Raw genomic sequence first — 16,036 nt, 5'->3', positions numbered from 1 at the left:
GCTACGTAGGGAGATATTAGGACAAGCTGTGGAAATACTGGGTAAAAAGGTAGGTTTTAAACGTCTCAAAGGAGATGAAAGGATGGAGAGATTTAGGAAAGGAATTGCAGCGTTTAGGTTCTAGATGCTTGAAACCACAGCCGCCAACTAAAGCTAGGGATAGAAAAATTGAAAATTTACAGCACAGGAAATCGTCCTTCGGTTCACAGTGTCTGCCAGCCAAAAAAAACAGCTATCCAGCCTCCACTTTCTAGCTCTTGGCCTGTAGCTGGGTAGGTTACAGAATTTCAAGTGTATGTGGCCAGCTTTGGAGGGTCAATGGGTTGGAAAAGGCTACAGAGAGAAGGGGTGAGACCTTAGAGAGATTTGCAAATATGAATGGGGATTTAATAATCGAGGCATTGTCAGACTGCAAGCCAAGCACAGGGGTGATGGGTGAACATGACTTGGTGCAAGTTGGGACACGAGGAGCAGTTTTGAATAACTGCATGTTGACACGAGATGGGAGGCATAAAACATAGTTAATAAGTACAGTTGAGTCACAGCCAGCTCACTCAGCCTTCCTACGAGGATTAGAGCCCCCCCCCCGCCCCCCCAATAACATTCTCTTGTCTCATAACAGGGTTTTTCCCTTCACTCTGCTATTAGAGACCACACTTCGTACTGGCTGCATATAATAACCCATTCTTGACACCAGTTCTTTATCAGTTCATACTCCTAACTCTTGGTCTTTCAGTTGTGGAGCAACTTGATTAGTGCTAAGGATTACCCTTTCTCTGTTCCAACTAGTATTTTACATGTTTCATTTCGGTCCTCTTTTGCTTGCCTCTTTTCGAAGCTGGAGACCGAAGGGGTATACATTCACTCTGCATGGTCACACCCTGTCTGATTTCCTTTCTCATTGAAGTCAATGAAAGTAAATGTAAGTTTTAACTGTGATAGGTTTCAATGCAATCTGCCCCTAAAGTGACAACACATTGAATGCAACCGCAGACAGTACACGTGTGGTGAATAGTCTCCACAGACAGTTTCTGAAGAGGAATGCTCAGCTGTACAGTAAGCGGTTACCTGGCTAAAATTGTAGGTTAGAACCAGCTCATAAAGTTGTCTGTTCCTGGGCAGGATGTCACGGGAGCCTAAGGGTCTTGTTTGGGAATCCACAGGCCTGTAGAAAGAGTTATATCCTTTTATTATTGGTCTATAATTTGGAAAAAAAATCAGAGCCAGGCACTTAAATTGACATTTGTTCTCGAGTATCCCTGAAAAACACAAATGCACTTGTCTCCACATTGAATCAAATCCAGGTCTGAATTTGGAAAAAGAATGTTGCATTCCTCATTTGTTGTTGCTAAATGAATCTCATTTCTAGAACAACACTGCAAAAATGCTTTGGAAGATAAATCGATCTGTCTTAAACATTGAGCCACATTCTATCTTCGGAAATTCATGAACAGAACTAGAGATTAAAAAGACAGACTTGCGTTTCAATAGTACCTGTTACATCTCAAAATGTCCTGACATGTTTCACAAATGATTAAGTACTTTTGAAACACAGTTCCTGTTGGAAGATAGGAAATGAAGCAGCCAGTGTGTGCACAGCAAGATCCCAGAAACAGCAATGAGATAATGACCAGGTGACCAATTTTTGGAAGTGATTCTGGTTGAGGGATAAACCTTGTCCAGCACACAGGGAGGATTTGCCTGCTTCTTTAATAATGCCACGGGATCTATTGCATTCAATTGAAAGGGCAGACGGGGTCATGGTTCAATGTTTCACCTAAAAGACAATAAAACAAACAGTACTACTCTGGATTGTCAGCCTAGATGATGTCCTCACCTGTCTGCAGTGGAAATTCAACCCAAGATATTCTGACTCAAAGATGGAACTGCTACCATTGAGGCAGGTCTGAAAAAATGAGTTGTGTCAGCTGAAGCCTTCAGGCAGCGCTGCACACACAACAGGCAGTGTAACAACTAATTAGGCTATCGCACCATTAAGGTGCAGCTGAGGTCTGGCATTGTCACAGATTTGAGTAAAACATTAACTTTACCGAAGGGTCTGCACCCAGGTTTTCAGAGTCACGACAGGCAAGAGCTCCTCGTACTTCAGTGAGGCTGTGGTATCAAACCGCGCTATACCTTCCGACGCGTGCTAGAAGGAACAAAATCACACATGCGATTAACAACCAGATAAATCATTTTGTAATATTGTCCAGGGGCACAGGGAGGACTCCATGCTTCTTTTAATAATGCCATGAGATTTTATACATTCACCTGAAAGGGTAGCCGGGATCTTGGTTTAATGTTTCACCTAAAGGACAATAAAACAAAACAATACTACTCTGGACTCTCAGCCTAAATGATGCCCTCACCTGTCTGCAGTGGGAACTGAACCCACGATGTTCTGACTCAATGATGAGACTGCTACCATTCTGTCTCTCTGATGAGCCCTGTTAATAGCCTATTTACATCACACAGTTATACTTCCTGTTGAACAGCATTCACCAATCCTGATCACTTCCATTTACAATAAATACTTCAGAGTGTAAACGTAGACCATATCCATTCATTTAAAAATAAATTTGTGTTTGGGATATGGACAACACTAGTTGCCCTGAGAATGTGGAAGTGGGATATATTTTTGGGTAGACTGTCGCTTTCTGAAGTTCCTCCACTGATGAGAGCCTTGAAGTTCAAATATAGGATTGTTTCAGTCCCTCCCTTCAGTCAAGTAATGAAAGATGTCATCAACAGGGCTATCATGCAGCATTTATCCGGCAATGGGGAAAATTGCCCAGGTGTGTCTTGTACTTAAGAAAAAGAATTATAAATCCAACCCAGCCCATTACCATCCTATCAGTCTACTCGCCATCATTAGTAAAGTGATGGAAGGAGTCATCAACAGAGCTATCAAGCGGCACTTACTCAGCAATAACCTGCTCACGGACGCTCAGTTTGGGTTCCGCCAGGGTCACTCAGCTCCTGACCACATTACAGTTTTGAATCAAACATGGACAAATGAGCAGAATTCCAGGAGTGAGATGATACTAAGAGCCGTTGATATGAAGGCAACATTTGAGTATGACATCAAGGAGTCCCAGCAAAACTTTAGTCAATGGGAATCAGGGGGAAAACTCTCCACTGACTGGAGTATTTAGCATGGTTGTGCATGTTTGAGGTCAGTCATCTGAACTCTAGGACATCATTGCAGGAGTTCCTTATGGTACACAGATGACACAAAGGTTGGCGGAGTTGTTTATAGTGCCGAGGATTGTCAGAGTATACAACAGGATCTCGGCAGATTGGAGGAAACTGACACAGACACAGGGAGAATGTGCAGTCTCCGCACAGATAGTGACCTAAGCTGGGAATCGAACCTGGCGCTGTGAAGCAACAGTACTAACCTGTGTGCGACCATGCCGTCCAGATGGCAGAACACATAAGAAAATTAACATACAGAGGGATCTGGGCGTGTAGGTCCAGATTTCCCTAAAAGTGGCAACGCAGGTGGCCAAGGTGACTAAGAAGGCATATGATGTGCTTGCCTTCATCAGCCGGGGCATTGAGTAAAAGAGTTGGTAAATCATGTTGCAGCTGTGTAAAACCGTGTTTAGGCCGCATTTGGGAGTATTTTGAGCAGTTCTGGTCAACACTTTATCAGAAGGATGTGGAAGCTTTGAAGAGTGCAAAGAAGGTTCACCAGTACAGTGTGTGGTCTTGAAGGTGTTGCTATGAGGAGAGGCTGAATACACTAGGATTGCTTTCACTGGAAAGACGGAGGCTGAGGGAGACCTGATGGAGCTCCACAAAATTATGAGAGGCATAAACAGGGTGGATAGTCAGAGGCTTTTTCCAAGGGTGGAAGTGTCAATTACAAGGGGGCACAGGTTCAAGGTGAGAGGGGGAACGTTTAAGGGAGATGTGCGGGGTAAGTATTTTCACACAGAGAATGGCGGATGCCTGGAACGCATTGCCAGAGGATGTGGTGGAAGCTGGCACATTAGCAACATTTAAGAGGCATCTGTATGGGTCCATGAACAGGGAGGAAATAGAGGGATACGGACCGAGTAAGGGCAGAAGGTTTTGTTTTTAGTTTGGGCATCATGATTGGCACAGGCTTGTTCCTGTGCTGTACTTTTCTTTGTTCTTTGTACTGTCCCAGGCCCAACCATCGTCAGCTACTTCAGCAATGACCTTCTTCCATCAGATGGGTGGATGTTTGCTAATGATTGCACAATGTTTAGGACCATTCACAACTTCTCAGATACTGAAGCAGTCCATGTCCAAGTGCAACAAGACCTGAACAATATCAAGGCTTGGACTGACAAGTGGCAAGTAACATTCGCGCTACAGAAGTGCTAGCTAATGGCTATCTTAAAAAGAGAGAATCTAACCATTGCCCCATGACATTCAATGGCATTACTATCCCGGAAACCCCCACTATCTACATCCTGCTGGTTACCATTGATTAGAAAAAGCAGCCCGCTTCATTAGAATCCACTGTCTCCATCACTAATGCACAGTGTGTACCATCTAAAAGTTGCACTGTAGCAACTCACCAAGCCTCCTGAGACAGCACCTTCCAAATCCATGACCAATGCCATCTAGAGCGACAAGGTTAGTAGATACATGGGCAGCATGGTAGCACTGTTGCTTCACAGCTCCAGGGTCCAAGGTTCGATTCCCAGCTTGGCTCATTGTCTGTGCAGAGTCTGCATGTTATCCCCGTGTCTGCGTGCATTTCCTGTCACAAGTCCCAAAAAATAATAATCTTTTTATTGTCACAAGTATGAAGTCACTGTGAAAAGTCCCTAGTCGCCACATTCCAGCACCTGTAAGACGTGCTGTGAGGTAATTTGGACATTGTGAATTCTCCCTTTGTACCCAAACAGGTGCTGGAGTGTGGCGACTAGGGGATTTTCAGAGTAACTTCATTGCATTGTTAATGTCAGCCTACTTGTGACAATAAAGTTTAAAAGAAAAGAAAAGAATACCACCATTTGGAAGTTCCCCTCAAGCCACCCACCATCCTGACTTGTAAATATATTGCCGTTGTTGGTCGATGGTTGAAACAACAGCACTGTGGGTGGACATTCAACACATGGACAGCAGCAGTTCAAGAATGCAGCTTAGCACCACCTTGCCAAATGCAATTAGAAATGGGCAATGAATGCTGGCCTAGCCAGTGAAGCTCACATCCTTTGAATGACCAAAAACAACTTCCTTGGTAAAAACCCTCCGACAGTGCAGCACTCCTTCAATAGTGATTTTCCAAAAGTATGGTTCTCGTTCAGAACTGAACTCTCCGACAATGCTCCCACGGTACTGACCCTCCGACTCTATGGTGCTGTCTCAGTATTGACCCTCTGTCAGTGCACAACTCCCTCAGTATTGCCCCTCTAACAGTGCAGCACTTCCTTCAGTACTGATCCTCCAACAGTGCAGCACTCCTGTACTGGCACCGACTCAATACTGCCCCTCTGATAGTGCAGCACTCCCTCAATATTGCCCTTCTGATGTTGCAGCACCACCTCAGTACGGACTCTCTAAAATATCAGGACTGCAGTGGAGGAGTATTGGCCTGGATTGTGTGCTTATTCTTCTGCCTCAAAGGTGAAGGTGCTTCCCCAATGAGCATTGCATAGCTTCCAGGTGTTGTTAGTTGGAGACTATTAAAGTAGGGTTGCCATGTTTCCAAGAGATTAATTTCAATCTCCTGGGCATGAAGTGGACCCCCAATAAAAGAACACGGGACAGGGCTAGACTGAGAGTGGAGCCAGGGAAATAATAGAGCCAGAGAAAGGGCTAGACTGAGAGCGGAGTGCTAGCTTGGGAGTTTGGAGCTCCTGAGCTGATTTCAGGATTCAAACGTTACACGGGAAAAGTGCAAGCAACGTTTATCGCTTATAGTTTATAAAGTCTATATTTTGTGGTTCATAGTTTATTGGGGCTATATTCTGTAGTAACGAGGACCAGGAAAGCAGAACCCTAGAGTAATTGATATTATTTTCTTGCATCTTATAACATGATTAATTTAAAGGAGTAAATCATGGCAGGCGAGCTCAAAGTCATGGTGTGCTCATCCTGCTCTATGTGGGAAATCGGCAACATTCCCAGCCTCTGGAATCAGCACGTGTGCAGGAAGATCTTGGAAGCCTAGAACTTGGAGCTGGAGTGGTGGCTGGGGACACTGCTACGCTCAGCATCGTAAACAGCACAAATAGAGGCGGTAACATCACAGGCGAAGAGTCTACAGGCAGGAAGGGAACAGGTGACTAGCAGGCAGAGCAAGAGGCAGAGGCAAGCAGTGCAGAAATCTCCTGTGGCCATTCCCCTGCAAAACAGATATACCACTTTGGATACTGTTTTTGGCGGGGGGGGGGGGGGTGAATGACCTCTCAGGGGAAAGCAGCAACAGCCAAATTCATTGCACCACGGTTGGTGCTGCTGCAGAGGGGAGTAGTAAAAAGTGTGGGAATGCAATAGTTATCGGGGATTCAATTGTAAGGGGAATAGACAGGTATTTCTGTGGCTGCAAATGAGACATCAGGATGGTATGTTGCCTCCCTGCTGTTAGGGTTAAGAATGTATCAGTGGTTACAGGATATTCTGGAGGGGAAGGGTGAACACCCAGTGGCCATGGTACATTTTGGTACAAATAACATAGGTTAGAAAAAAGGGATGAGGTCGTAAAAGCAGACTACAGGAAGCTTGTAAGTAAGTTGAAAAGTTTGGACCGCAAATGTAGCGATCTCAGGATTGCCTCCAGTGTCATGCGCTAGTCAGAGTAGAAATAGCAGGATATATCGGATGAATACGTGGCTGAAAAGATGGTGTGAGGGGGAGGGTTTCAGATTCCGGGGACATTGGGATCGGTTCTGGGGGAGGTGGGGCCAGTTCAAATTGGACAGGTTACGTCTGGGCAGGACTGGGACTATTTGCTAGAGTGGTTGGGAGAGTTTAAGCTAAAATGGCAGGGGGATGGGAACCAGGCGTCAGAGGAGAAGGAAACATGGGCAAGAACAAAAGGCAGAAGGGGGAATAAGAAAAGTGATAGGCAGGGAAATTAAGGGCCAGAATCAAACAGGGCCACAGTGAAAAATAATGGGAACAGGACGAGGAATGTTAAAATGGCAAGCCTTAAAGCTTTGTGTCTTAATTCACGAAGCATTCGCGATATGGTGGATGAATCCATCGTGCAAATAGATGTAAATGCGTATTATATAGTCGGGATTACGGAGAAATGGGTGACCAGGAAGGGGAACTGTTCATTCACGGGTATTCAATATTATTGAAGCCTACTTGTGACAATAAGCGATTATTATTATTATATAGACGCCCAACGGGTAGTGGTGATGGCATTAAATTGGAGACGCATGCGACAAAGGAACATCTGTATTTATGGGTGCATTTAACCTGCATGCAGATTGGGCAAATCAAATTAGTCACAATACTGTGGAGGAGGAATTTCTGGAATGTATACAGAATAGTTTTCTGGACCAATACGTTGAGGAACAAGTGAGAGAACACACTATCCTAGACTGGATAATGAGAACGGAATAATTGGCAATCTAGTTGTGTGAAACGCCTTGCGGATGAGTGATCATGATATTCATTCATTAAGATGGAGAGTGACGCAGTTAATTCTGAGACTAGGGTCCTGATTCAAAGTGAAGGAAACTACGATGGTATGAGGTACGATTTGGCTATGATGGATTGGGGAACGTTATTTAAAGGGATGATGGTGGACAGCCAATGGCAAATATTCAAAGATCGCATGGGTGGGCGGCACGTGGCACAGTGGTTAGCCTTGCTGCCTATGGGACTGAGGACCCGGGTTCGAATCCCGGCCCTGGGTCACTGTCTGTGTGGAGTTTGCACATTATCCCCGTGTCTGCTTGAGTTTCACCCCCACAACCCAAAGATGTGCAGATTAGGTGAATTGACCACGCTAAATTACCCCTTAATTGGAAAAATAATAATAATAATTGGGTACTCTAAATTTTAAAAAAACATCTAAAAAAAAAAGATTGCATGGGTGAACTGCAATAATTGTTCATTGCACAAAAAAACAGGGAAGTTGAGCAAACCATGGCTTAAAGGGAAGCCAGAGAAAACATTAAATCCAAGGGAGAAGCACAAAAAAATTGGTGGAAAAAACACCAGACCTGAGTATAAGGGGCAGTTTAGAGTTCAGCAAAGGAGGACCAAGGAATTGACTAAGAAGGGCGAAATAGAGTACGAGAGTAAGCTTGTGGGGAACATAAAAAGTAACTGTAAAAACTTCCATAAGTATGTGAAAAAGATCAGTGAAGACAAATGTCTTCAGAAACAGGGAAATTTATAATGTGAAGCAAAGAAACGGCTGACCAACTAGATACATACTTTGGTTCCGACTTCACAGAGGACACAAATAATGTGACAGAAATGTTGGGGAACGCAGGGTTTAGTGAGAGGTTGGAACTGAAGGGAATCATTATTAGTAGGGAAATTGATGGGATTGAAGAGCAATAAATCCCCAGGGCCTGATAATCTACATTCCAGAATACTTTAAAAAAGTGGCCTTAAAAATAGTGGATGCATTGATGGTCATTTTCCAAGATTCTATAGACAGATTAGCGGGTAGCTAAGGTAACCCTATTATTTAAAAAGTGGGGTAGAGAGAAAACACGGATTCGCAGACCAGTCAGCCTGATGTTGATAGTGGGGAAATTGCCAGAGTCCATTATGAAAGATTTAATAGTAGAGGCCTTGACAGAAATCTTTGGATCCTCACTGTCTTCAGGTGATGGCCCGGAGGACTGGAGAACAGCCTTTGTTTAAGAAGGGTAGCAAGGATAATCCAGGGAACTACAGGCCGGTGAGCCTTACGTCAGTGGTAGGGAAATTCTGGAGAGAATTCTTCGAGACAGGATCTACTCCCATTTGGAAGCAAATGGACGTATTAGTGAGAGGCAGCATGGTTTTATGAAGGGGAGGTCGTGTCTCACTAACTTGATAGAGTTTTTCGAGGAGGTCACAAAGATGATTGATGCAGGTAGGGCAGTGGATGTTGTCTATATGGACTTCAGTAAGGCCTTTGACAAGGTCCCTCATGACAGACTGGTACAAAAAGTAAAGTCACACGGGATCAGGGGTGAGCTGGCAAGATGGATACAGAACTTGCTAGGTCATAGAAGGCCGAGAGTAGCAATGGAAGGATGCTTTTCTGATTGGAGGGCTGTGCCTAGTGGAGTTCCGCAGGGATCAGTGCTGGGACCTTTGCTGTTCGTAGTATATATAAATGATTTGGAGGAAAATGTAACTGGTCTGATTAGTAAATTTGCGGACGACACAAAGGTTGGTGGAATTGCGGATAGCAAAGAGGACTGTCAGAGGATACAGCAGGATTTAGATTGTTTGGAGACTTGGCGGGAGAGATGGCAGATGGAGTTTAATCCAGACAAATGTGAGGTAATGCATTTTGGAAGGTAGTGAACATAACAGTGAATGGGAGAACCCTCAAGAGTATTGACAGTCAGAGAGATCTAGGTGTATCGGTCCACAGGTCATTGAAAGGGGCAACACAGGTGGAGAAGGTAGTCAAGAAGGCATACGGCATGCTTGCCTTCATTGGCCAGGGCATTGGAGTATAAAAATTGGCAAGTCATGTTGCAGCTGTATAGAACCTTAGTTAGGCCATACTTGAGAATAGTGTTCAATTCTGGTCACCACACTACCAGAAGGATGTGGAGGCTTTAGAGAGGGTGCAGGAGATATATCGCTCTTCAATCCCATCAATTTCCCTACTAATACCGATTCCCTTCAGTTCCAACCTCTCACTAAACACTGCGTTCCCCATAATTTCTGGCACATTATTTGTGTCCTCTGTGAAGACAGAACTGGATGTTGCCTGGTATGGAGGGCATTAGCTATGAGGAGAGGTTGAATAAACTTGTTTTGTTCTCACTGGAATAACGGAGGTTGAGGGGCGACCTGATAGAGGTCTACAAAATTCTAAGGGGCATAGACAGAGTGGACAGTCAGAGACTTTTTCCCAGGTAGAGGGGTCAATTACTAGGGGGCATAGGTTTAAGGTGCGAGGGGAAAGGTTTAGAGGAGATGTACGAGGCAAGTTTTTTTACACAGAGGGTAGTGGGTGCCTGGAACTCGCTGCTGGAGGAGGTGGTGGAAGCAGGGACAATAGTGACGTTTAAGGGGCATCTTGACAAATACATGAATATGATGGGAATAGAGGGATACGGACCCCGGAAGTGCAGAAGATTTTAGTTTAGACGGGCAGCATGGTCGGCACAGGCTTGGAGGGTCGAAGGGCCTGTTCCTGTGCTGTACTTTTCTTGTTCTTTGTTCAGAGCACTTGGGAAACAGTGGCAGGATCATACAGTCAGCATGGATATATGAAAGCAAAATCATACTTGCAAATCTATGGAATTCTTCGAGGATGTAACTGGTAGAGTGGATGGGGGGGGTGGGGGTCAGTGGATATGCTTTATTTAGACTTTCAGAATAGTTTCGACAAAGTCTCACATAAGAGATTAGTGTGCAAAATTAAAGCACATGGAATTGGGGATAGTGTATTGAAAAGAGTAGAAAACCGATTGGCAGACAGGAGACAAGGAGTAGGAATGAATTGGCTTTTTTCCAAATGACAGGCAGTGACTAGTGGGGCAACGCAGGGATTAGTGCGAGGACCTCAGATTGTTGCAATACAATATTGGGGCGGCACGGTAGCACAGTGGTTAACACTGTTGCTTCACAGTGCCAGGGTCGATTCCCAGTTTGGGTCACTGTCCGTGCGGAGTCTGCCCATTCTCCCGGTCTGCGTGGGTTTCCTCCGGGTGCTCCGGTTTCCTCCCACAAGCCCCAAAAGATATGCTGTTAGGTGAATTGGACATTTTGAATTCTCCCTCCGTCTACCCGAACAGGCGCCGGAATGTGGCGACGAGGGGATTTTCACAGTAACGGGAATCAAACCCAGGTCCCTGGTGACACTGTGCTACCATATGCTGGTCTGAGATGTGGAAATCTGCCTTCACTCAGAGAGTGGTGAGCCTGTGGAACTCCTTACCACAGAAAGCAGTTGAGGCCAAAAAATTCTATGCTTTCAAGAGTTAGATATAGCTGTTGGGGCTAAAGGGATCAAAGGGTAAGGGGGTGGGGGAGGGAGAAAGTGGGAGCAGTGGATGATCAGCCATGATCGTAACGAATGGCAGAAAAGGTTTGAAGTGCCGAATGGCCTCCTCCTCCTATTTTCTACGTTTCTGATTTGAGGGGAAAAAAATGGGAATGTTAAAAATGTTTCGGTAACAAAAACAAAGGATGGCTGGAGGCAGGTGGTCACGTGACACAAACTCCAGGAATCCATTCAGGCAAATCAGCCTCATATGTATTGAGGGGTGCAGATGGTGAAGTCTGAGACATTTAACAATAGTAACTGAGCCTGGAAGTGTGATCAGTCCTGAAGATTCTGCAAGTCTTATAACATATCTGCGTGGAGATCGTGTGAGTAAGTTTATCTTGTGTGTATCCTCGGGAGGTCGTACAAATAAACTGCAAGAAGACATTCCCCCACCTCCAGCGGCTGAAGGCTCACTTGACTGTCTTGAGAAGCTGGGAGTTTGATTTCACTGAACTACACACATATATAATAGATTATATATCATGTCACACACTTCACCTGACACCGTAAACAAACATGGTTACAGTTCAGCAATCCTTCCAGTTCTGCATTAAGGCTGCTTTCCACATGTCAGCAAGCAGCTACTTTCAAAATATGACATAAATATCAAATTATCAAAATATCACTTCATTTTTCCACATCACGGTAATGGATATATGGAATTAATTTGATACGATCAGGTAGATGGCAGTAACAGCCAGATGCTAAAACTAACTGCTTTCTACCTCGTGTTAGTCATGGTCAGTGGGAAGCACTCCAAACTCCGAGTCAGAAGGTTGCAGTTGCATTCCATTCCACAAGCATCAGCACAAAATCCAGACTATGGGGCAGCACGGTGGCACAGTGGTTAGCATTGCTGCCTCACAGCGCCGAGTTCCCAGGTTCAATCCCGGCTCTGGGTCACTGTCCGTGTGGAGTTTGCACATTCTCCCCGTGTCTGCGTGGGTCTCACCCCCACAACCCAAAGATGTGCAGGGTAGCTGAATTGCCTCTTAACGGGAAAGAAAAGAATTGGGTACTCTAAATTTATTTAAAAAAAAACAAAATCCAGACTGACACCACAGTGCAGTGTTGAGGAGGTGCTCCACTGTCTTTCGGATGCGAAATTAAACCAGGAGGCCTCGCCGGTGAACCAAATTTCACCACATCCATTTGAAGCAGTTCGTGAGGGAGAAAGAGAGTTCTCTTTTGTCTGTTGGTCAATATTCTGCCATCTTTTGCACAAACGTTCCATTAATCCAAGTATTTCTCAAACAGTTTAACACAATCCAAATTCAGCACAACACTGATCATTAAATATGTAAAGTAAATGAGCAGAGGGCAATACTCACAATGTGTAATGTGTCACTGTTACACTTCAATCCATGGAATGAAATGACGTAGTCGATGGTAGCATGTCTCAGGCTGGACCACCAACGCGCAATACAAATTTCAATGGTCTTTTCTTCCTGTGAAGAATGACATGGTTATAGAAATACACCAGAGTCAGTGAACCCAACAGGCCACTCTAATTGTGCATGTCCTTTGCTTAACAATTGATATCACAGAATCACACAATTTACAGTGCAGAAGGAGGCCATTCGGCCCATCGAGTCTGCACCGGCCTTTGGAAAGAGCACCCTACCCAAGTCCACACCTCCAACCTATCCCCATAACCCCACCTTACCTTACCTTTTTTTGGACACTAAGGGCAATTTATCATGGCCAATCCACCTAACCTGCACATCTTTGGACTGTGGGAGGAAACCAGAGCACCCCGAGGAAACCCACGCAGACACGGGGAGAACGTGCAGACGCCGCACAGACAGTGACATAAGCCAGGAATCAAACCTGGGGCCCTGGCGCTGTGAAGCCATTGTGCTAATCACTATGCTACCATGATGTGCAGAGGGAGGTAAGAATAAATGCACAACATTAAACAAAGGCTTTGCAATGTGGATCCTTCATCAGAACCAGAAACTGCGAGAAGCAAACTCAGGAAAGAGAATCAACTAAATTGTGTCACAAGCCAAAAGGGGCTCCACCCGGCTGAGTTTTTCAACCTCCCTGACATCAGCAACTACACATTCTGGCCCACCCCACTCCCACTGAAAATCAAACCATCACTTCCAGACTGTCACTGATGCCATCTCTTCCAGGTGATGTTATTTCCTAACGCTGTTCCACCGATTCCCACATCCCATTTCCTCGCTGACACACCAATAGGCCTGTCCAAATAGGAAATTTATCTGTTCCCATCCCACTGAATTAATTTTGCCCCATCGTAATTTTTCTGTTTGGTTCTTCTTCGCCCGTTCTCTTCCGAACCCTGTCAGTGACTTTCCCGACTGTTCTAATAAGATCCATTTCCCTGGCCTCTGACTAGTCACTTTAGACTCTGGTTGTTCAGTCCTCAGCCTTTCGGCCCTCATCAAGGCTTGGTTCCTCTGCTTCCTGCTCCAGTTGCAGTCCCCACCCACCTCTGTTTTCCATTACTCTGCAGAAATTTATCCTCATGGTCAACAGCTCTCGATTTAACGTCAAACATTTCCACTAACCTGGCTCCCAGCTATTACCTTCATTCCAAAACTTCAACCGGTCCCTCGCCAACCTTCTCTCCAATTACATTCTGGCTTTCCCCAACAAGTACTTACAAACATACGAATCAGGAGGAGGCCACTCGGCCTCGTGAGCCTGTTCCGGTATTCATTAAGATCATGATTGATCTGATTTGAACCTCAACTTCACATTCCTGCCTACCCTGTGAAAGAGCATCCGACCTAGGCCCAATCCCCCGCCCTATCCTCGTAACCCCACCTAACCACTGGGCACTTTAACATAGCCCATCCACCCTAACCTGCACATCTTTGGATAATTTTGTGTTTGGTAAGAGTATCAAGGGGCATGGTGGGTGAATGGAAATAGAATACTGATCAGTCATGATCAATGGAAATGAAAAGTTCAGAAGGCTCACAGGCCCGAATAGCCTTCACCTCTTCTCACTTTCCAAAAAAGTGTAAATTATCCAAGTATATGTTCACAACTGAAATGAAATGAAATGAAAATCGCTTATTGTCACAAGTAGGCTTCAATGAAGTTACTGTGAAAAGCCCCTAGTCGCCACATTCCGGCGCCTGTCCGGAATGTCCTGAAAGCCAGGTTAAATATTAAAGAATATGCACAATGAGAGATTGAGGTTAAACCACGTGGTTGATATGCAGCAAAACCTGGCATAGAACGGATGGATGAACAGCCTGCAGTCATCGACAATTTGAATTCCCTGTTTGAGGTTTCATGCCCATTTACCCCTGCGAGTTGCAGGTATTGCCTTTGTCATTTCCAAGGTGTCCTGAAAACTTACAAAGGCAGACTCCGTGATCAGGTAGCTGGAGTGAGCTGTTCCTGGATGGGCAGAGCTGAAATTCCTGCTCATTGTCTAACAGATAAACCATGAGCTCCTGATGTGAGATTAGTGGCTGGCAGCTCCTGCGAGTTATGCTCTTTGCAGGCACAGCCCTGTCTTGGTCAGCAAGTGCAATTCAAGAGTCTTCCCCACTCTCTCAGGTGCAATGCTGGTGTAGGTTTTACGCACATAATTCTTGCCGTTACGGTTAATTCCTCCTCTGAGGCAAGCTGGTGCACATTTATGCCTTGATCGAAAACCCAGCCGGGTCATCATTGATGCAGCAGTACTCACTTGGACTGGAAAAGCATCGGCCACAGAGGCTTTTTCTGACAGGCAGAGGTGGTGGTAGAACTCGTGCACCCGAAAGGCCATCTGTTTCTGCAGCTGGATAGTGTGTACCACAAACTCGGAGGTTGTATCTTCCGATTTTGAAGTCAGGCTTATTCTGAAATAAAGAAGTTCTCAGTGAGATTCAAAAAGTTAACCTTTACATTGCTATGCTTAGTAGGGTGGTCCTGTGTCTGCTACAACGCACATGATTGCTGATAGGTCATACAGCTTTCATACTTGCTTGGACTGCAGCTTCACACTCTTTGACAGAGGATTACTAACGAGAGGCCTGCTGAAAATAATTACACACAAGTAAGGCACCTTACCCTTAAACACCGACAGTCCCAGGACCAGCCCAGAGTACTAACACACGCCCAGGGGCCCCATTCAAGTACTGACACACGCCCAGGGACTCTCTTCAAATACTGACACACCCCCAGGGGCCCCCTTCAAGTACTGACACACTCCCAGGGATCCCCTTCAAATACTGACACACGCCCAGGGACCGGCTGCAAATACTGACACACCCCCAGGGACCGGCTGCAAATACTGTCACACCCCCAGGGACCCCTTCAAATACTGACATACTCCCAGGGACCCCTTCAAATACGGCATACTCCCAGGGACCCCCTTCAAATACTGACATACTCCCAGGGACCGGCTGCAAATACTGACACACTCCCAGGGACCGGCTGCAAATACTGACACACTCCCAGGAACCCCGTGTAAATACTGACACACTCTTGGGGTCGCCCTATCAATTCTGACACACTCTTGGGGTCGCCCTGCAAATTATCACAGAATTAATGCCCATTTAGGGTCTCATACCACTGTGGCAAGAGGCTCATCATGCGGGAAGCACAACATGCAAACCTGTGTAGAGTTTTCTGGCTGCTTTTCAGAGGGGTCACTCATTTAAAGGCACCTAATCGAGAAATTAGGTGTTGGGAAGGTGGGGGCGCCCCCTGAGAGCCATCCCCTGCTCTTATAGAATATAGATATAGAACAGTACAGCACAGAACAGGCCCTTCAGCCCTCGATGTTGTGCCGAGCAATGATCACCCCACTTAAACCCACGTAACCCGTATACCCGTAACCCAACAATCCCCCCATTAACCTTACACTACCGGCAATTTAGCATG

The 16,036-nt window shown here is 45.5% G+C and overlaps 1 protein-coding gene across 1 annotated transcript in view; it reads right to left on the bottom strand.

The window, feature by feature from the left end:
- The window catches only part of LOC119951295 (tripeptidyl-peptidase 2-like), a 158,648-nt gene that overhangs the window by 44,846 nt on the left and 97,766 nt on the right, over positions 1 to 16,036 (bottom strand). Inside the window, exons 17-20 of the mRNA XM_038774358.1 lie at positions 14,856 to 15,025; positions 12,511 to 12,627; positions 2,052 to 2,152; positions 1,069 to 1,165 (exon numbers count right to left, since the gene is read on the bottom strand). Coding sequence (XP_038630286.1) covers positions 1,069 to 1,165; positions 2,052 to 2,152; positions 12,511 to 12,627; positions 14,856 to 15,025 — 485 coding nt within the window. The remainder of the gene's footprint in view (positions 1 to 1,068; positions 1,166 to 2,051; positions 2,153 to 12,510; positions 12,628 to 14,855; positions 15,026 to 16,036) is intronic.

This window comes from Scyliorhinus canicula, chromosome 17 (assembly GCF_902713615.1).
Source record: "Scyliorhinus canicula chromosome 17, sScyCan1.1, whole genome shotgun sequence".
NCBI lineage: Eukaryota > Metazoa > Chordata > Chondrichthyes > Carcharhiniformes > Scyliorhinidae > Scyliorhinus > Scyliorhinus canicula.
This window is presented reverse-complemented; position numbering and strand designations above follow the sequence as displayed.